The 21,924-nt window shown below is 43.0% G+C and overlaps 1 protein-coding gene across 1 annotated transcript in view; it reads right to left on the bottom strand.

Annotated features, from left to right (window-relative positions):
* The window catches only part of LOC126184282 (mucin-17-like), a 71,008-nt gene that overhangs the window by 24,538 nt on the left and 24,546 nt on the right, over positions 1 to 21,924 (bottom strand). The window contains exon 2 of the mRNA XM_049926658.1: positions 19,859 to 20,122. Within this exon, the coding sequence (XP_049782615.1) occupies positions 19,859 to 20,122 (264 nt within the window). The remainder of the gene's footprint in view (positions 1 to 19,858; positions 20,123 to 21,924) is intronic.

Here is a 21,924-nt window from a genome sequence, read left to right as displayed (position 1 = left end):
GGCATGTTTGGTTTCAGTTGCGACGAGTTAGTAGGACGGCTTACTGACATGAAGATGGCAACCCGATGTGAATATCATCAGTAGTTGGTTTTTCTATACAAAAGATATACTTCATGTTAGTGTGAGGCTGAGTAATAGAAATGACTGTCACACCACATTATTACTCGTACTTATACACCGACGGAATAAAAAAATCGCAACACAAAGCAGGAGTTGAGAGGCGTCTTTCTACATCGAAAGATCATTTCTGTTAAGTTTTCGTGCCAGTCGCCTCCGAATGGAGTTAGTGTGAGGACGTAAATCATGTTTGCTTTAAATACACACTGTGATTGCCCAACTTATCTTTGAGATTGGACGTGTTGAGTTGATGTTAGTCCATAATACCTTTAAGGCGAAAAAGACGCTATAATCAACGCCACACTGAATTTCAACGAAGTCGTTTATTAGGGTTACTGGAAGGTGGATGTTCCTTCCGTAATATTGCAGTAGGACGTGGCTGGAGTGCAGTCACCATACAGATTCCTAGCAGCAGCGGTTATGAGAATGTACGGTAGGATACAGGGCTTTAGACGGCCACGTTCCAAGACCGAGATGGAAGACCAACGATTTGGGGATGTGGTTCTGGTGCATCGTACTGTATCTTCAGCTGCAATTTGAGCAGCAGTTGGCACCACAGTGACACAACGAACTGTTACAAATCGGCTACTTCATGGACAGCTCAGAGCCAGACGCGTTGTAGCGCACTTTCCTCTGACACCAAACCACTGCTATTTTCTACTTCAGTGGTGCCAAGCCAGAGCTCACAGGAGGCAGGGTGGAGGTCTATTGTGTTTTCTGATGAACGGTGGTTCTTTCTCGGTGCCAGAGATGTCCATGTATTGGTTTGAAGGAGGCCAATTGTGGGAATGCCACCAACTTGTCTACGTAGGAGACACCTAGGACCTACACCAGGACTTATGGACTGGGGTTCAAAAATGGCTCTGAGCACTATGGGACTTAACATCTATGGTCATCAGTCCCCTAGAACTTAGAACCACTTAAACTAACTAACCTAAGGACAGCACACAACACCCAGTCATCACGAGGCAGAGAAAATCGCTGACCCCGCCGGGAATCGAATCCGGGAACCCGGGCGTGGGAAGCGAGAACGCTACCGCACGACCACGAGCTGCGGACTGTGGACTGGGGTGCGATTTTGTATGACAGCAGGAACACTCTCATGTTTATCTCAGGCACCCTGACTGAAAATCTGTACGTCAATCAGGTGATTTGACCTGTTGTGCTGCCATTAATAAATTGCATTCTGGGCGTGTTTTCCAACAGGATAACGCTCTCCCACATACCGCTGTTGTAACCCAACATGCTATACAGAGTGTCGACATGTTGTCTTGGCCTGCTCGATCACCATATGTGACTCCAATCGAGCGCATATGGTACATCATCGAACGACAACTCCAGAGTTATCCCCAAACATCATTCACCGTCATTGTATTGAAAGACCAAATGCTACAGAAATTCAACTCCATCCCACAAAATGACATCCGGCACCTGTGAACACAATGCCTGCACGTTGGCATGCTTGCAGTCAGCATTCCTGCAGTTAAACCGGTTAGTAATGCACCAGTATTTTAAATTGTCAGTAGCTTGCTTATCTTGCACCAACATTGACAATTCATCCCGCAATGTTAATCACTTAAATATGTTACTTAGACAAATGTATCCGTGAAGTTTCATTACTCAACATCAATTATTTTATGGTGTTGCAATTTTTTCCGGCAGTGTATTATTCGAAACCATTCAACATGTTGCAGGAAGCTATTGTATTTTAGTGTTCTCCACTAGCGTCTCACAGTTAATCATAATCAAGTATATTGTTTGGACAGGGCATAGAAAGGCTACAGAAGTGATAAGCTTAATCAAAAAATACTTGGCAGATATCTAAAACATATATACATAATTAATTAATTTCAAAAACCGGTCATTCATACTTAAATAAAGAGAAAGGTTGAAACATAATTTTTTTATAAAATGTAACCTATAGCTGCCTAAACTTCCAAAATTATTAGCAGTAATGTGAACCGCTATCTGTGATGTCGTTTAGGTATATTGCTTGCAGACAATCCCACATTTGTGAAAGAACGATATAAAGCTCACTGTCATCGCAACATTAGAACCAGGACAGAGCTATTATGAATTAACTCTCTTCGTTGTCTTTTATCCATGTGCTTATTCGCAATGCTGTGTACCTCTTTGTCACATACGCTGTGTTAACAGTCGCTGATGGCCACAGGATCACCATGTGTATCCGGCCGCGGTGGCAGTGCGGTTCTAGGCACTCCAGACCGGAGCCGCGTTGCTGCTACGGTCGCAGGTTCGAATCCTGCCTCGGGAATGGGTGTGTGTGATGTCCTTAGGCTAGTTAGGTTTAAGTAGTTCTAAGTTCTAGGGGACTGATGACCACAGCAGTTCCAATAGTGCTCACAGCCATTTGAACCATCACCATGTGTAAATAGTTTCTACATAGTTTCTATGATATCTGGCGGTGTTCAAAATGGCTCTGAGCACTATGGGACTTAACTTTTGAGGTCCTCAGTCTCCTAGAACTTTGAACTACTTACACCTAACTAACCTAAGACATCGCACACATCCATGCCCGGGGCAGGATTCGAACCTACGACTGTAGCGGTCGCTCAGTTCCAGACTGTAGCGCCTAGAACCACTCGGCCACTCTGGTCGGTGGCGGTGTTACTTTCAGACACGCATCTAGGGATTGCACTACTGTGGTACCACCGACATAACGTCAGACAGTGCAGTCGCCAGTGGCATCAGTGCATCTGATGTCTGCACCTGCTCCATCATCGCTGTCATTTAATGTGTCTTGCTCAGCACGTCATCCCTTAATAGGAAGCTGGATTCTGTGAACGTTGACTGTTATAACCTCTCTTTTGTCTCCTGTGCCTCATCTCTGTCTAGCTCTCTTCTCAAACCAGTCATTGGTTGTATAGGCTGTAGTGTTTTGCTTTCTTTTCCAGTTAATGTTGTTGTTACCGCAATAACATTTGTGTGCTCTATTTTCGGGTGCGGATTGTGTCCCCTCCGTGTTCCTCTCTCGTCAGTTGCAGCTGCTAATACATTGTGCTACTATTTAAAAATGACATACATTTTTGACGATTCTTAATTTCCTTTTGACTGATTAGTGCTTAGCACAGTGTACGAAAGAGTTCACGCCCCTTCATACGACTCAGGATGGTGCGTACCATGTCAAAGGGTGCATATCATTGAGGGTTGATTCCTACGGGGTATGGTGGCAGACTGTTTTCTTTCGCCAGAGTAACTGCCTGTTTTCTTCCGAAGCACAAGTTTAACAGCATCCTATAAACAGCACCACGCTACACTGAGATTCGTATCACCCATTACGATTTATATTTCTCTAAGGTTTGAAGTTTAGACAAATTTCGGGGTTTACCTTCGAAGGTGCCTCAGCCGATTTCTTGCTGCACCACTGTCTAATCATAAATTTTTTTCCAGCTTTAATTATTGCTTCTTGGATGGGACGTTAAACACTTTTCTACACTTCTCTCTGTTACCTTCACAGAGAATGTCAGCTCTAAACTTTCACATAACGCAGAGGGTGAGTACATGTACGGCGTAACACTCACGTCCGAACATGTCGTCTGGGTTCTTCAACTAGTATAAAAAATTAAGCATCTGGATGAATTGGTCAGATGTCTATGTGACTTCATACACATACATATCATCGGCAGAAATGTGATGAAGAGTTGCAATTCTCTGTTGCACTTAGAAAAGCCACCAGGGAGAAAGGTGGAAAGGTGTTTAAAGTTCCACCAAAAACGAATGAGAAGGATAGAACACACAACAGGGTATATTAATTTTATTTGTGTTTATGACTGTTACCATGTGCTAGGATAATCATCTTGGGGTTGAAGCTCTTTTCTTCCTTTTGCTTGAACAATATGTATGTTTTTGGATAGGGCCCGCCTTTAGCAAAACACATTTTTTTGTTTTTTAACCCAAACCATTCCACTCCCCCTCTCCACACACACACAAACACACACACACACACACACACACACACACACACACACACACACACACAAAATCACTAAACCTAATGCCACCCTCATTCGCTCTCTCCCTCTTTCTCCTCTCTCTCTCTCTCCCTTTTCACACATACACACACACACACACACACACACACACACACACAAAGGAAAAATTAATGACTAACACCTCTGAGAGATTCAAACGACCGCCTGGAACACCTTCAACTGTTCCACTGTCAGCCATCTTGTTTTTACACCTTCAATTGTTCCACTGCCCTCCATGTTTGTTTTTACAGCTGGTAAAGCAGTGAAACAGTTACAGTGACAGTGACAGTGACAACTCAATATATAGTGCTCGACAGTGATGAAGATGATTCAAAGGAAAACGTAAGTGAAACATTATGTAAATAGACACATAGAATTAAATAACTTCAGACACAGAAATAACAAGTTTTCAAATCGTAATTTTGGCTTAAACAATTTGTCTACTTTAAGGTATAAGTGGTTGCTGATGACAAACTGTGCAAAATAACGGTCACTGTAGAAACATAACACATCGGAAAAACCACATCATGTGGTAAAAAGGTATGAATTCGTAATTTATGTGGTTTGTTTCAAATATCTGTAATTACGATTTAAAAACTAGTAGCTACATGAATACAAACAGCAAAGAACACTCTTTATGTTTAACAGTTGGAAAATAAAAGCCCACTGAAGATGCTGCAACTGCAGTGAAACATGTTTGGGTTAAAAAACAAAAAATTTATTTTGCTAAAGGCGGACCCTATCCAAAAACATACATATGTGCTAGGATACACAAGGGTAGTGAGCAATGTTAGCTGGCCAGGGTGTCCGAGTGGTTCTAGGCGCTTCAGCCTGGAACCGCACGACCTCTACGGTCGCAGGTTCGAATCCTGCCTCGGGCATGGATGTGTGTGATGTCCTTAGGTTAGTTCGGTTTAAGTGGTTCTAAGTTCCAGGGGACTGATGACCTCAGATGTTAAGTCCCATAGTGCTCAGAGATATTTGAACCATTTTTTTGAACAATGTTGGATGTTAAGTGACCACTGCTAAATACTCAGAGATACCTTGTACTCATGAGCGACAGCGTTCTGAACACCTGACAGGTTTTGAAATGGGACTCGTTGCGGGGTCTTAAATAGGCCGGCTAGCCGAATCGTGCAGTAATCAGATTTGTGGGGCATTGAGGTGTGATAGTGGTCTGATGTTGGACTGCATAGGAACATGAGTGGAGGCATACTCGTTGTCAAGGTTCCGATCTGCCACTTCTGACCACGACAATGGAGGATCGATGTGTTGTGTCCAAGCCCATCGTAACTCCAACACATCTGCCCCTGCGACTCGAGAAAAGTAATGGACTCCCTGCAACATTTATTGTCATCTCACACCAGTGGTCAGAGACGAGTATAAACCAGATTAGGGAGTTATTACCCTCGCGTTGGATGTCGTCAGAAATACAACTGGCTACGTTTGAACTGGACTGCTGTGAGTGCCACTTCACTGTGCTCAGCGATGAGTTGTGGTCCTGCCCCACCCCGGATGACAATTACGTCAAGTATTTTGGCGAATTGGGGTGATACCGCGTTTCTAAAGTGTTTTGGAAAGGCACCGAGGTGTTACGTGTTACTCCTGGCGTCATGGTGCCATCAGCTATGACTTCAGGACCCGGCTAGCAGTGAATGTGGCAGTTCTGATGGCACAGCATTACGTCACGGACATACTGCGCACTCATGCGTTACTTCTTGTGTGACACTACCGTGGTGCGATTTTTCAACAGGACAACGCGTGTCCACAGTGTCTCTATACGTCATGTAGAGCTACTCTTGTAGCCAGCAAGATCGTAAGATCCGTTCTCAACAGAACCTGTGCGACACCAACTCAGACATCAGTTCCGACCCATTGCCAGTATCCAATAGCTGTAGGCTATCTCGCCTCAGGAGAGGGTACAAAGGCATTATGACATCTCTTCCTACCGAACAAAGTGATGCAATCAAGTCACAGGGGCTGCAATGTCATACCTCGAACTGCACTCATGCTGCTAGCTTCCTTGCAAATTTGACTCTGTTTTGTAATCTCTGAAATAACATCAGTATTCCCTACAATTCGTGAAGATTCATTTCGTCACTCCCCCCCCCCCCTCCATCTTTCTTGGGGTGTCACTTTCTTCGTCGGACCGTGAATTTATTAATGACATACTGTGGGAGATAAAGTTTAAACCATCGAAAATTTATTTTTGCCATTCCAAAAGACGAGATGGCCGACCTCATACAAGAAAAATTCGAAGTTTCGACTTGTTTTGGTTCGGGTATTTGTCCTGCCGTGTGCGGAAAAGAATCGTAATCAAGAAAAGCCTGTAATTTGCACATTTAATATTTTTCTTTCTTTTTGTATTTTTCGGGTAACTGGATAAGAGTACTAATATACAGGGTGATTCAAAATTAACTGTACACACTTCGTGCGTGTAGAGTGTGCATCAAAATAAGAGTAAGACTTCTTTGTCTGAAATTGCTTTATTTCAGAGTTATACAGAAGAGGAGAGATCAATAATGCAACACATACGACACCATATTAATTCTTCTCACAAATCAATGACACGAACTCCACTACGTACGGTACGTTTACCCCAGAACATGTTCGAAATGATGTCGGTGTAAACGAAGACAGTGATATGCTCAACTTCATATGGCTCTTGGAATGTTGCAGGCTCCGTTCATCTCATTCTGTACAGCTGCACAGCTATTTTAAATTCGGTTTTATAATTCATCTACATTCTCAACTGGAACAACATATACGAGCTCGTTGAGACGGCCCCAAAGGAAGAAGTTCAGGGTTTCATATCCGGGGATCTAGCGGGCCAAGCAACTATCGCGACAAGCAACTTTGAGATGCTCTCTTACCTCCCGACTGAAATTTGCAGGGGTTCGTCAACAAGGCAACATCAGTCGATATGTAGGCAAACTCGATATGCCAAAAGCCTGTACTGGCCCATGGTGTAACGCCTACCCCAAATGACATAATGCATCGTAACTTGAGAAAAAAGCAATTTCAAACAACAATTAACTCTTATTTTGATCCATACATTACATCCACTAAGTATTCAGAGTTACGTTTGAATCGCCCTGTATATCTACTGGAGGCCACGTTATTAGGAGGAGAAATAGAAAAGTTCCTTCTTGCAAATTTCGCACCCTTCCTGTGTATGCACTAACGGCCACTCGTTTAATCCTGACAACGAGCAGAGTCGCGCTTTACTTTGCTTTCTGCGCGTCATTGGCCTCACTCGTAACTCCAACCGCTGTTTACGCTACTGAACGACTCGTAAATCTATTGTCGACTTAAAATCGGTCATTGTTAAAACAACTGTATATGACACGTTTCTCTTCTTAGTGGTTTTGGTCTTATGGAGACCATGCACTATAACTGGAAGAAATGAAATTAACTAGAAATTGGCAGTTGTTATTCTCAATAAGAAAGTGCTTCTTTCTCATAAAAATTTTTTGACTACATAATATAGATACGTGACGGAGAAACCTATTTAGCAAAAGTAGCACTACAAGGAAACAAGTCTCTTCACATTATTTTGTTACTTTTCATATTGTTACGTTGTATACAATGTCTCCCGCAGAGTAGATCCATCTTTTATTTAGAAAAAAAATTAATGTATTGAAAGAAGCCTTTCAACAAGTAACACTACACAAAGATGTAGGGTACTTTCCTGCACTAACAACCCCATGGCAGGTACTCTACCTAGCTTCACTTACAATAATTATACATGGTGACCCATGAGGAATGATGAGTATGGGGGGTATCACAGGAACAATTTTTCGCAGCAAAAATAGCTAGCAATTATGGGGTCTAAATTGCATACCTTGGGAGATATGAGCATTTCTTCGTATTCAGTACTGTGAAATAAACCTCTTCCATTGCAATCACTGTGCTTTCCATATTTTGGGAGCGTGTAGTAGGGACCAAACCTTAAAAAAATTGTCTATTAAACTTGGTCTGTCAGTGGCATACCTTAAGAACTACGAGCACTTCTTCAGTAGAAGATACGTGTTTCACAGTAGCATAGTATAGTGGCAAGTTCAGGTAACGATGATGAAGGGGGACAGTGATCACGCACACTTCTCTCCAAGCACACAACAAGTGCGCAAAAATTTTAACTTCTTTGACTGCATTGGCCAGGAAGATGCGAAAATTCACCCTAATGCTCGAAAAACGAGTCCGGGACGATGCGAGCAATGTGAGCAGAGGCTCTGCCATTTTCGAACACAGCATCACACTTTAGTAACAAACATTGAACCATGGGGTAGATCTAATCGGCCAGATAGGTCACAGATTCTCGACGGTAATTCGACCTTTCAGAGTAACCACGGGTCCCATTAAATACGACGAAATGGTTGGCTAAATCGTTACGTCGGAAGACTGAAACCTGGCGGGAAGTTTGCTAAACGCTGGCAGATGTTTAAAATAGTGTGAAACAACACTCATCCGACCAAATTTCCTGCTACGGGCATTTTCATTGCTGATAAATGGTTTTGGATATCCAGCTCGCCATACAAGTTCATGCCTTTGGATATCCCTTTGTGTACTTTTGGCGGTGACTGGGTTCCCGAGGGGAACATTCAATTCACAGGAACTTATTCACCTGCTGTCCTTTTATTTTTCGTTACAAATCTCTGCAATGACCGTCCGTTGCGATTACTTAACACACACCTTAATCCACGTTCTCACTTAGATTATGACTTTTTTCTGGTTTCCGTGTAGGCGGTATAAATCTTCGATACGATGCCTCTTGAAACACCAGACATTTCATCCATCTTGGTTACGGAAGCTTCCACCATTCGACCACCAACAAATTGCGTACGTCCGAATTCACTTGGATCCGATATAATGCACTTACAGCTACACATAACGCTGTTCCTACCACGACTGACACGTGCGCCATACGGAGGACATTACTCAGATGCCGTTTGTGGTCAAATACAACAGCGCAACCTACAGGGCTTGGATATCATCTGCATATATGTTGAAGCATGCAATCATCACAGTGTTTCCATATTTATGTCCAACTCCTGCCGATTCCACTCACTGGCGGCGTCGTGTGGCAGTGCTCTGGGACCGAATAATCTGCTGCCCGGTTTCTGAAGGGAGAGATCGTCATATTATTTGCAGCCGCGCCCGGAACAGTGCAGCGCAGTGGTTAATACACTCTCCTCGCATTCGGTAGGGTGACGGTTCAAAGCCGCGTTCGTTCATCCTGATTTAGGTTTTCCGTGATTTCGGGAGCAGGAACTGCAGAATTGGTCGTCTAGAAGAGCTCAGTGATTTCGAATGTTTGTCAGACGTTGGATGTCAACAGTGTAATATATGTATCTAAAGCTCTCAAGGACGGCTGTTGGTGATGCAACTGTTTCAATGGTGATAACATGGGCGTCCTAAGCTACATTATATTCGGTGTGGTTCTTTTGATAAAATCATGATTTTCTGTCCATGTAACAAAAGAAAAAGTATAGTGCTCGTTCTCTCTGTTTTCCCGTTTCATGCTCACAAAACATTGCTGTGATGGTGGTTTCTTTGTTCCAAAGGTACGTGGTGAGGAACACCTTTATCGGTCATTGTTCTTAGTATCCCCCCAAATCGGCTAAAAGACCATGTACTCTACAAATTCCTTTACCCACATGTTCAGTTCCTAATATATGTTCAAGATGTTACTTCGAACATATAAGAATGTATGTACAAAAACTGAAAGCGAGTGGGATATGTTTCAGCCACATGTAGAGAGTTTGGCAATGCAATATAAAGATGTACCCCAGACTTAAAATTAGGAAATGATAGCCCCAGTTTCTGATTTTGTAACCTGGTCAGTCTTCCTTCTCCAGAACTTACGCACGATAAATGGACAGGATATTCTGGGGAGATAATTATACTGTGTCGATAACTATATTGTGTAAACTGAAATGTGATCAGCTCTGGTGGCAGAGGAAATCTCCTTTCACGGAAGAACACTAGTGCTGCCGTACAGGACGACTAAGAACCAATTTCTCCTCTAGAAGTAAAGGACAGGCTGCAGAGAATTACATATAATCTGCCCATATGCTTTTCTTGTATTTATATTATTAGCAGCTCATAATTTGTAATCAGTTTGGTGCAAACACATTTTGTGGAAAACATGAATATGATATTTTTTGTAGGAAGTCTACTGTAGTTTTGTTTTGTATTGGGAAACATTTTTTAGGTAGCCTCGGTTTTGGAGACACTTTTTACTACACGAATTTTTCCCGTTATTTCACTTCCTTGACTGAACTATAGTCGTAGAGTGGTAAATTGGCCAACGTTGGTAGTTTAGGCTGTAGCGTCCGGGTCAGATGACTCGTCAAAAAGTTGCTACGTCGTCTGTTGGTGTCGTTCTGCTGCAAGGGAAAAACTGAGCAATAAATATATTTTGAGTATTCCGTATTCGGTAAGGCACATTCCTTGTTGTCTTTTTTTTTCAATTTATATTTATGAGGTTTTTCTCAATCATAAGCGGATTTTCATTTATTCTGCTTAACTGCATATTTTGTTGCCGATATCGGTACGTGTATTCTGCACGATAGCGGGTGTACCAACACAGTGGACATCTGCAGTTTTGCTGTTCGCAGTACACACTCTTTCACTGTTTACGATACTTGACTCTAAAACGATGTTTTCATTTTCTTTGTAATTTTATTTTTTGGTACTGCTATTTACCTGCCATATTTTTAGTTTGCCGAATGTTACAGTACTTGTGTACCTCTGATAATACGAAAAAATATATCTCTTGCAGCGAGACGCAGTGAATTTATTATACTCACTGAAATAAAAGGATGAGAGTTATTCAAAGTCTTGTAATTAAATGCGAAACAGACCCAGTTCCTGACGTGAAGGGTCAACACAGGAAAACCTAGTAACAGCAGACAGAATTCCGAAGGGAGACATTGCCAGAATAATCTAACATTTGGAACTTGACAAATAAGCTTGAGACAATGATAGCTCTGTTCAATGGGCATGCAACGGTTTCGCTAGGAAAAGTAACGTGATACGAGCAAATGTTTGAAGGGTCGAAGAGTTATCCATTCCAAAGGTCATTACATCGCGGAAGTTCTCCATAATCACTTTTCATCACGTAAATGAAGACGTGAAGCTTCATGTGGAGTGGCTCTCGGCTGTCCAATAACCTAAATATGCGATCAACCGAAGAGTGACGGATCTTCTACACACGATTTCAGATACATCACCACTAATGTTGTACAATTTACTCTCGAAGAACGTACTGCATAAGTACTAATATTATACACTCCTGGAAATGAAAAAAAGAACACATTGACACCGGTGTGTCAGACCCACCATACTTGTTCCGGACACTGCGAGAGGGCTGTACAAGCAATGATCACACGCACGGCACAGCGGACACACCAGGAACCGCGGTGTTGGCCGTCGAATGGCGCTAGCTGCGCAGCATTTGTGCACCGCCGCCGTCAGTGTCAGCCAGTTTGCCGTGGCATACGGAGCTCCATCGCAATCTTTAACACTGGTAGCATGCCGCGACAGCGTGGACGTGAACCGTATGTGCAGTTGACGGACTTTGAGCGAGGGCGTATAGTGGGCATGCGGGAGGCCGGGTGGACGTACCGCCGAATTGCTCAACACATGGGGCGTGAGGTCTCCACAGTACATCGATGTTGTCGCCAGTGGTCGGCGGAAGGTGCACGTGCCCGTCGACCTGGGACCGGACCGCAGCGACGCACGGATGCACGCCAAGACCGTAGGATCCTACGCAGTGCCGTAGGGGACCGCACCGCCACTTCCCAGCAAATTAGGGACACTGTTGCTTCTGGGGTATCGGCGAGGACCATTCGCAACCGTCTCCATGAAGCTGGGCTACGGTCCCGCACACCGTTAGGCCGTCTTCCGCTCACGCCCCAACATCGTGCAGCCCGCCTCCAGTGGTGTCGCGACAGGCGTGAATGGAGGGACGAATGGAGACGTGTCGTCTTCAGCGATGAGAGTCGCTTCTGCCTTGGTGCCAATGATGGTCGTATGCGTGTTTGGCGCCGTGCAGGTGAGCGCCACAATCAGGACTGCATACGACCGAGGCACACAGGGCCAACACCCGGCATCATGGTGTGGGGAGCGATCTCCTACACTGGCCGTACACCACTGGTGATCGTCGAGGGGACACTGAATAGTGCACGGTACATCCAAACCGTCATCGAACCCATCGTTCTACCATTCCTAGACCGGCAAGGGAACTTGCTGTTCCAACAGGACAATGCACGTCCGCATGTATCCCGTGCCACCCAACGCGCTCTAGAAGGTGTAAGTCAACCACCCTGGCCAGCAAGATCTCCGGATCTGTCCCCCATTGAGCATGTTTGGGACTGGATGAAGCGTCGTCTCACGCGGTCTGCACGTCCAGCACGAACGCTGGTCCAACTGAGGCGCCAGGTGGAAATGGCATGGCAAGCCGTTCCACAGGACTACATCCAGCATCTCTACGATCGTCTCCATGGGAGAATAGCAGCCTGCATTGCTGCGAAATGTGGATATACACTGTACTAGTGCCGACATTGTGCATGCTCTGTTGCCTGTGTCTATGTGCCTGTGGTTCTGTCAGTGTGATCATGTGATGTATCTGACCCCAGGAATGTGTCAATAAAGTTTCCCCTTCCTGGGACAATGAATTCACGGTGATCTTATTTCAATTTCCAGGAGTGTATTAAAGCTCAACATTTGTTCATGGTTAATATGTTACTCACTACATGAGAAGTGAATAAGTGCATTCAGTGTGAGATGTCCTGGTGACACTTCATCTGTCCCTTATCCTTTGGAATAAGCATTACATCAGGATAATATCTGTAAATCTGAAAAAAGTATTCATATTATTTGGATGATGCAAAATCTACAGTTTAATATTGTCACATGTTCATCAGAAGTGTGCACCAACTTCAAGAGCAGAATTAAGTCAAGGTCTTTGTTTTAGAATATATTTATTACTCGTAGAAAATAAATACAACGTCAACCAAAGCTTAGTTTACAAATTCTGTGGTATAAAATGTTTCACAAAGACTTACTGTATTAACCATACGTATACTTTTAGATAGTACTGTGATCTTTTGAGTTGTCTTGGTTAAATAATACCTGATGTACGAATTAGAAAATTCTATGAAGTTCTGTATGCTATTAAACTTAGCGTACAGTGAATACTTGCGAGTAATAAAACAATGGTTTATAATTTTTGGAAAGATGTAATAGTCGCAGTTGGCTTAAATATATTTATTTTACTTACTGCAGTTTTGGCCTTATGGCATTTATCAGTGATATGTGGGAGACTGTGCTTTAGCATGAATCAAACCCTAAAGGTCTTCTGATCTGTGTATGTGTCACCTTGCATCTGAGTTTTTTTTATCTACGTTACAGCCTTACAGTCTTTTAACAGGACTGTAAATCCCAACTACGAGAAGTTAACCAATGATTTATAATGACGTTAAACTTTTATTTAAATTTTCAGAATAAGCAACAACAAATTATTATATTACCATAAATCGTATTAATCAACTTCTAAGACACTAAGGAAACACAGACATTGGCTGCGAGCGGGAATTAATTGTAATCAATGGGGAAAGCTGAAAATTCATGCCAGACCGGGATTCATACCCGGGTCTCCTGCTTACTGGCAGATGCTCTGACCACTAAACAAGGTTAGACTTTCGGTCCGGCTAAAATTTTTAACTTTCCCCATTGATTTCAATCAATGCCAGCTCGCAGCCAGTGTCTCTAATCCCTTTGTATCTTAATTCACAATGGCAGCTGTATCAAAGTGGTATCTGTTCTTTCGGACATGTTCGAAAGAAAATACACCACATGTGTATATAAACGGCTGCTATTGTTTACCAAATTTTACAAAACGTACGACTATATTGCCTGGGATGTTTTTCAGCTAAGCGGTTTGTGACTGGAGGTGGCTAAATAATGTTTTACTATTTTAGTCAGGCGTGTAACTTGTCATTTTTTATGCACATAGATATCGTGTCTAAGATATCACCATAATATATCCTTGTCTTAATAAAACGTTCATTATGTGGCAAGAACTTTTACTATACTTGTGGTAGTATCAGGTAACAATAAATATTTTGGCAAGAAATGTCTCGTAGTTTATATAGCAATGAGGAATACCAAATCACTATCCGATAAGCCAGATTTACGTATTACGTGAACTCACTAAATCGGTTAAGACAGAAGTCTAGAAGTTTCGCTGGAAAGGACGTAAGCTATTTCCATCCCTTTTTCCTTTTTCTAGCCAAGACAATACACTGTTTCTTATGGCCTTCCTGTAGAAGGGAGAATAACCTCCAATCTTCCTTCATTTATTCAACGTCAATTATTTTCCGTCGCACATCGATTTTCTTCATAGAGAATTCATATTAATATAATAATTAGTATTAGTTTTTCGCATGCGTGACTATGCTAAGAAAATGTGGGGATGAAGCGAAACTTCACCATTAGTTGATTAGCCGTGTGTGAACATCGGCGAAAAGAGACAGTATATTGCAAAACAACACCCCGAACTGTGTAGATCGTGAGTATAAAAACACAGGTGTCCGAAATGACCCATGTTTTCAATAAAGAAAGGAATTTCAATGAAGCGACTGTTGTTCTTAGTTTCATCAGAATGCATAGTTATTTAAGATTAAATGACAGTTGATGTTTGATGCCGAAGATCTGTGTAATAGTGACTGCCCTGATTCCGTAATTATACCCGTATGATTTTCGTTACCCAGAAGTTATGAAAGCAAAGACATTTATCTATATGTTGTCATGCATAAAACACCAACAGCTCCTCTCCCACTATGAATCATTTGGAGGGAGAAGATGACGCAGTAGCGAGCGTGTAACCAGGCCTCAGACGGAGACACGTCCAATTACCCAGCTATGTCTTTCCTTCCGTTATCAGCTGACACAGCGTTCAGCCTGTCTTCTACGAATACACTGGAAGGACGCGTATCGCCGAGCCTTCCTCAGACATAGCTCCCAAGTGTCAAAGACGCAATACTTGCGATGATGATACATCTGTACTACGTGCCGATCATGGGGGCAAAGTAGGACAGATAAGACCGTAGACCCGTGTTCGGAAGAAGGAATGTCTAATCCCCGCCTGATCTCCCAAAATCACATTTTACGAAACCCTCCATCGTTTGTGTGATTAGAAAATTCCGAGTTTCATCCCCAATAATTGTCCAACTTCGGTAGTGCCGTCTCTTTATTGATTACTCTAGCCTTCCTTCATTCTTCGCCATTAAGTGGCGTCTTATTAGTGCTATAAAGAGAGCAAAATGTGGCGTCCACTGCAGAATTCATCTATCCGTTTAAAATACACGAAATCTTAAAACTATCCTCACGTAAAGTGGACAACTCACGTGAGAAAACAAGAAGAATATATCATCTAAGCAGAAACCTCAAATTAAATAAATGTGGGTCGTGACGTTCTGCTGCAAAACGGGGCAAACGGAAGTTATGTTCATATCACCAGCACCGACGTATTCATGACTGAGAAAGAGAGAGACCGACGTAAGAACAACATTCTCTCCAATATTTTTTCACGTGGAACTCTCTCTAGCGTTAACCATCATATACTCATCAGCACTTTTATTTGTAGTCTATCTTTTACAGAATTTATTAACAATGCAATGTGTGCAAATCCATGTTTCATTTAAATAAACTACAGGCCATTTGATTTCAAAAAATTCTTTTTTCATAAAAATATATTTTAGTGCCCTCTCTTCGTAATTAAATTTGCTCATTCCTCTTATCGGTCGCTTAATATGACTATTTTAAAACCTAATCCCCTAGAAAAAATATTTTTTTGAAGACTCTCTTAGTTTGTCTTAAATACTAACACTTTTCGCCAAAATAGTGACGTTTTCGCATAGTTAATGTCCTGTTCTGGTCTTCATAATTTCATAGAAATACCTGCCTAATAGTACATTCATGTATTTGCTCTAGCATGTTTACTGTGTTTCTTCGATTCAAATCCTCTTGTCATCGTGTCCCTCTTTTCCTATTTGGAAATACCTGACAGCGTAAAAATTTTTCCGTGTACAAGTTTCTGTTCGCAGTATGAGAGAACAACAACCACTATATGAGGTTGTAACTGCTATACGTAGCCATTTCTTGTTACAGCTTTGTCAAATAGTTTGTACTTAGTGTTGAATATGTCTGACAAGATACTGATTAGCTGGTTTACGTTCTATGCCAGGAAAAATGACAGCAGTGTAAGATATTGTTTGAACAGCTGAAGCGATTACAAAACTAATCCTTTTGTGACATTTCGTACTGTAGATAATTCATTTATGTGTAATATTATAGCCGCAATCCAAAGCTAAACACTGCATGTACAGTCGATGTAGAACTCTTGGATAACTGAGATGGTTACCTTAAACAATCTCATAAACTGTAATCGTATGAGGATTGTTTCTTGTGCGTTTCGACACTAATGACGCCACAAATCGTCTGTAACCTATACTAGATAATACTAAATGTACTACATTTTATTAATTATAAAGTGATTATGTGGTGTTTCCACAACTTTAATAATTAAAACAATGCAGTAAGATGGGCAAGTATTTACCTGTACATAGTGTTTTGACAATATTCGAATATACACTCCTGGAAATTGAAATAAGAACACCGTGAATTCATTGTCCCAGGAAGGGGAAACTTTATAGACACATTCCTGGGGTCAGATACATCACATGATCACACTGACAGAACCACAGGCACATAGACACAGGCAACAGAGCATGCACAATGTCGGCACTAGTACAGTGTATATCCATCTTTCGCAGCAATGCAGGCTGCTATTCTCCCATGGAGACGATCGTAGAGATGCTGGATGTAGTCCTGTGGAACGGCTTGCCATGCCATTTTCACCTGGCGCCTCAGTTGGACCAGCGTTCGTGCTGGACGTGCAGACCGCGTGAGACGACGCTTCATCCAGTCCCAAACATGCTCAATGGGGGACAGATCCGGAGATCTTGCTGGCCAGGGTAGTTGACTTACACCTTCTAGAGCACGTTGGGTGGCACGGGATACATGGGGACGTGCATTGTCCTGATGGAACAGCAAGTTCCCTTGCCGGTCTAGGAATGGTAGAACGATGGGTTCGATGACGGTTTGGATGTACCGTGCACTATTCAGTGTCCCCTCGACGATCACCAGTGGTGTACGGCCAGTGTAGGAGATCGCTCCCCACACCATGATGCCGGGTGTTGGCCCTGTGTGCCTCGGTCGTATGCAGTCCTGATTGTGGCGCTCACCTGCACGGCGCCAAACACGCATACGACCATCATTGGCACCAAGGCAGAAGCGACTCTCATCGCTGAAGACGACACGTCTCCATTCGTCCCTCCATTCACGCCTGTCGCGACACCACTGGAGGCGGGCTGCACGATGTTGGGGCGTGAGCGGAAGACGGCCTACCGGTGTGCGGGACCGTAGCCCAGCTTCATGGAGACGGTTGCGAATGGTCCTCGCCGATACCCCAGGAGCAACAGTGTCCCTAATTTGCTGGGAAGTGGCGGTGCGGTCCCCTACGGCACTGCGTAGGATCCTACGGTCTTGGCGTGCATCCGTGCGTCGCTGCGGTCCGGTCCCAGGTCGACGGGCACGTGCACCTTCCGCCGACCACTGGCGACAACATCGATGTACTGTGGAGACCTCACGCCCCACGTGTTGAGCAATTCGGCGGTACGTCCATCCGGCCTCCCGCATGCCCACTATACGCCCTCGCTCAAAGTCCGTCAACTGCACATACGGTTCACGTCCACGCTGTCGCGGCATGCTACCAGTGTTAAAGACTGCGATGGAGCTCCGTATGCCACGGCAAACTGGCTGACACTGACGGCGGCGGTGCACAAATGCTGCGCAGCTAGCGCCATTCGACAGCCAACACCGCGGTTCCTGGTGTGTCCGCTGTGCCGTGCGTGTGATCATTGCTTGTACAGCCCTCTCGCAATGTCCGGAGCAAGTATGGTGGGTCTGACACACCGGTGTCAATGTGTTCTTTTTTCCATTTCCAGGAGTGTAGTTTGTAAGGAATTAAACATACAAAAGATATTCAAATATTATATAATGTCACTAGTAGTATAATGGGGTTTGTAGCGCAATTTCGATATCAAATTTTTATGAAAATTAATTTAATTAATCTACCCGCACTCGCCCAACCCGTCCCCACCCCCGCCTCCGACCACGCTTTCCCCCGCCCCCGGATGACGACACGTGTTTTTCTCAGCTGCACGTTGGTCACAGCCCCATCCTCCCCCTACCTCCTCCTCCACTCCATCCCTCCAACCTGCCGTATTGCCGGGAACTTCAAATTTAGGCGGGAATTTCGAATTTTGGCAGGAATTTCGAATTTTCTTGGGAATTTCCTTGTCCCAGTGGTGTACTGACATCCCACTCCACCTCCCGCCCGGGAATTGATCGAAAATTAAAATCGGCAGTTCCTTTTCCGAGACTCGAACCCTGGTTCTCCTGGGTGGAAAACCTAAGTGCACCCATCTAACACAATTAAACTACAAGAGGCGTTTGGAACTGACAGAAAATTAAAAATCACTGTGCACTTTTTCGGGACTGTAACCCTGATTCTACTGGATGAAAGCTCAAGTGCACCCTCAACACTTGCGGGAGAGGAAGGTTGGGTTAGCCTACTTTATTTATTTTTGGTCAGGAAACTGACACAAAGATTAATCCTAATTATGTAAGTAATCACAAAGATCGGGCTTAATTGAAAAACCATAGGCATTGTGCCACACAAGGATGGCATAAAATCACAATAGAGCTTAAAAACTGATGATACCATACAACTGGTGTTACCCTACTGGGAGACAAATTCGCAATACCACTCGAAAGTAGCTACAGACACACTCAGAGAAACGCTACACCTACAATCTGGAAGGAAAAAGGAAGGGGAGTAAGGTACTATCTTTATCCTTTTTGGTACGAAATACGATCAGCTGACGATGCATGTATTGAACAGAGAGGAGCAACTACTGTTTCACGTCAGAGTTCGCTACAGATTCCTGCTCAAAAACTATCCTGCAGCTCAGGTAATCGAAGCCAGTACACGCTACCACTGATGGAAAACAAATGTGTCACACTTGTAATTAAACTTCTAAAGTGTCATGGAAAAATCATCACTTGCAATGAATGGGTCATAAAGCGGCACATGTATGAGGAAAATCGTCGTCCTAAAAGACTGCAGAGTACAGAGGTAGTAATAGTTGAACGTGCGTTCTTCTCGACATGCAGTCACAAACAGCCAAGGTTATTTAAAAGGGAGGTTGGCGCAGTGACGTCACTGTAGGAGCAAAGCGAGGCAGCGGCTGGCGCAGCACGCGACTCTTACTAAGGACAAGCAACTACTTATAACACCAATAAGTTCTCAGGATATTATTCAAAACAGTTGATTTACCTGTTTAGAAGTTTGCAGTAGAAGAAGAGTGCCACTGTCTTGATTTCCGCTTCTGTGCTGCTGCTGCTTTCTGCATTTTATGCTTCGTATTGAGGAACCGCATACGAATGAATTATAACGTGTGACGAAAATTCCGGAAATTTAGTTTGGACAGCTGTGCATATTGTTTTCACTACATTTTTTTCCTTGGAAATACTATCCAATCCATCAAATTCATTAAAAATTAGTTCAAACTGAGACACCTTATGTAGCCACTCATCTGTTGGAACTATAAACCCACCGCGACATAGAAATTCAATCCAACCATAATTTTCAATTGTTGGAGGATTTAAAATATCAGCAGACGGCGTTCCCAGTGTCTTGTCACAGTTCTTTGCACGATATGCTATGTAGCCAGCCAGGTAACGGAATCCTTCTGCAGAGCAGTCACATCCCTCTTTGACAGCAGATTCTTCTGGTGCAGGTTGAACAGGAAAGTTAATATCTCGTAGCTCTTTTTCACCATCTATCATTTGCAGTGCTTCGCACATGTCAGGCAAAATTCCTGTGAACAGATGTGACGTCAAAAATCCGTCACACTCATGCCTCTACTGATGTGTCACTTGACAGAGGAATGTCATGAGCATTGTGTCCCAGCAGTAACAGCCGTAATCGATATTTTACTTCTGATGGAGAAGGGTTCAAATGGATATGACCAATTCCTCTGATCTGTGAGAAAAAATTCTGGTTCAATCTTGCAGTTAAAATATGTTATTTGTAGTGGCTGAAGATCTGAAAACAGTCCAAATAATGACCTAACAGTTGTCATAATGCCTTTCTGGAATGGGAGCAAGTGATTTGCATTGCTTACGCGCATTTTTTCGGCACACGTATACAGTTCTCTCAATATTCTTTCTTGAACATCCTTATGTATCCCATAACCACATGATAACACATTCTTATTGTACCTCCGAGCATTCATAAAGTCAAATGCGTCGTTTGCTAACTGAAAAAAATTTTATGCTTCCTCTTCTTCAGGTATTAGGCACTTCATGGCTTTCGCTGTGGTACTCGAAAAAAGTTGCATTGCCATATAAACCCTTTGACGCTCCCTCCCCTTGACAGTGAGATGAAGCTGTCACAGTTTAGGACACAACTTCATTTCACTCCTATCTAGTGCGAGCAGTCTTTCTACAATAGATTTATTAACAATTTTCCCACTTGGAAGCTTTAGTCCGTCATCCAGAAAGTGGTTCCCCATTAATTTAAACAAATGCGGAACATCTGAAAACACCCAGATTCGTTTCTTTTCATACTGGGAATTGGAAAAGCAGGAATTTGTTTCTGTCACATTAAAATCTTTCCACACAGATCGATTTTTTGTTCCAAGGTCGCACACTACCGCAACAACATCGTAACCAACATCTTGTACAGAGCATATAATACTGATTAACCGATCAGCTGTTATTTGTGTGTCAAAATCATAGTAAATGGGTTGCTTCCATCCAGAAAACAAACCACGTACCATAACAAATAGCACGTTACTGTGTGGCCCTACAACACGATCTTCAACAGGATCATAAATAATATTATTGTCTACATTCATTTCGTCGAATGATAGCACACACACACGTTCAGTTTTTGTCAATACCGATGAGTGGGCTTTCATTAGTTGCAAAACGTCTTTCAGCACACCAGGAAAGCATTTGAAAGAGCGTGACGTCCATCTCTTAAGTGATGACAGTCCTGGAAGTGGGAAACCGACCTGATTTCTTAAAAACAAATAACACTTCCTAGACACAGCACGAAGTGTAACCGCTTTACAAATATCTTCCCTTTGCCATTTTGCTCGTTTCTTTCCACTTAACAAGCAGTTTATCTGTGTTTTTGAAAACAATTTGCCTAATATTTGAGTCACTTTCTCCTGCACTTGCTTCTTTTGACACTTTTGTTGATATTTTATTTTCTCACCACAAGCTTTCACTTTGAGTTTCAAACGCTTCTCACTACACCTGAGATTTGCACACATAGCTGTCAGTCTGCGGTTCCTGTATTCTAATTCTTCTATACGTTTACAGAGTTCGCTGATCTGTTTACTATCAGTGTCACAGTCATCTGTCGCTCTTGACTGGCCTATTTTTCTTTTTTTCGGAGACACTAACCAGGTGCTCAATTGCATTTTTCTTCATCTTTCTTGCCTGCAACCTGTCTGCCCTATTCGGAGAAACTGTGTCATCAGGGCCTGAATTTCCACTAACACTGGGAGCACTTCCTGGTATATTCACACTCGGCACTGCATCTGGTTTAAGTGTTTTCTTCGGTGGTAGATTGAGAAGTTCTGCTCGCAAGTCACGTAGATAATCATCG

Source organism: Schistocerca cancellata, chromosome 4 (assembly GCF_023864275.1).
Source record: "Schistocerca cancellata isolate TAMUIC-IGC-003103 chromosome 4, iqSchCanc2.1, whole genome shotgun sequence".
In the NCBI taxonomy this organism is placed as follows: Eukaryota; Metazoa; Arthropoda; class Insecta; order Orthoptera; family Acrididae; genus Schistocerca; species Schistocerca cancellata.
The sequence above is the reverse complement of the archived record's forward strand: the minus strand, read 5'-3'. Positions and strand labels throughout refer to the sequence as shown.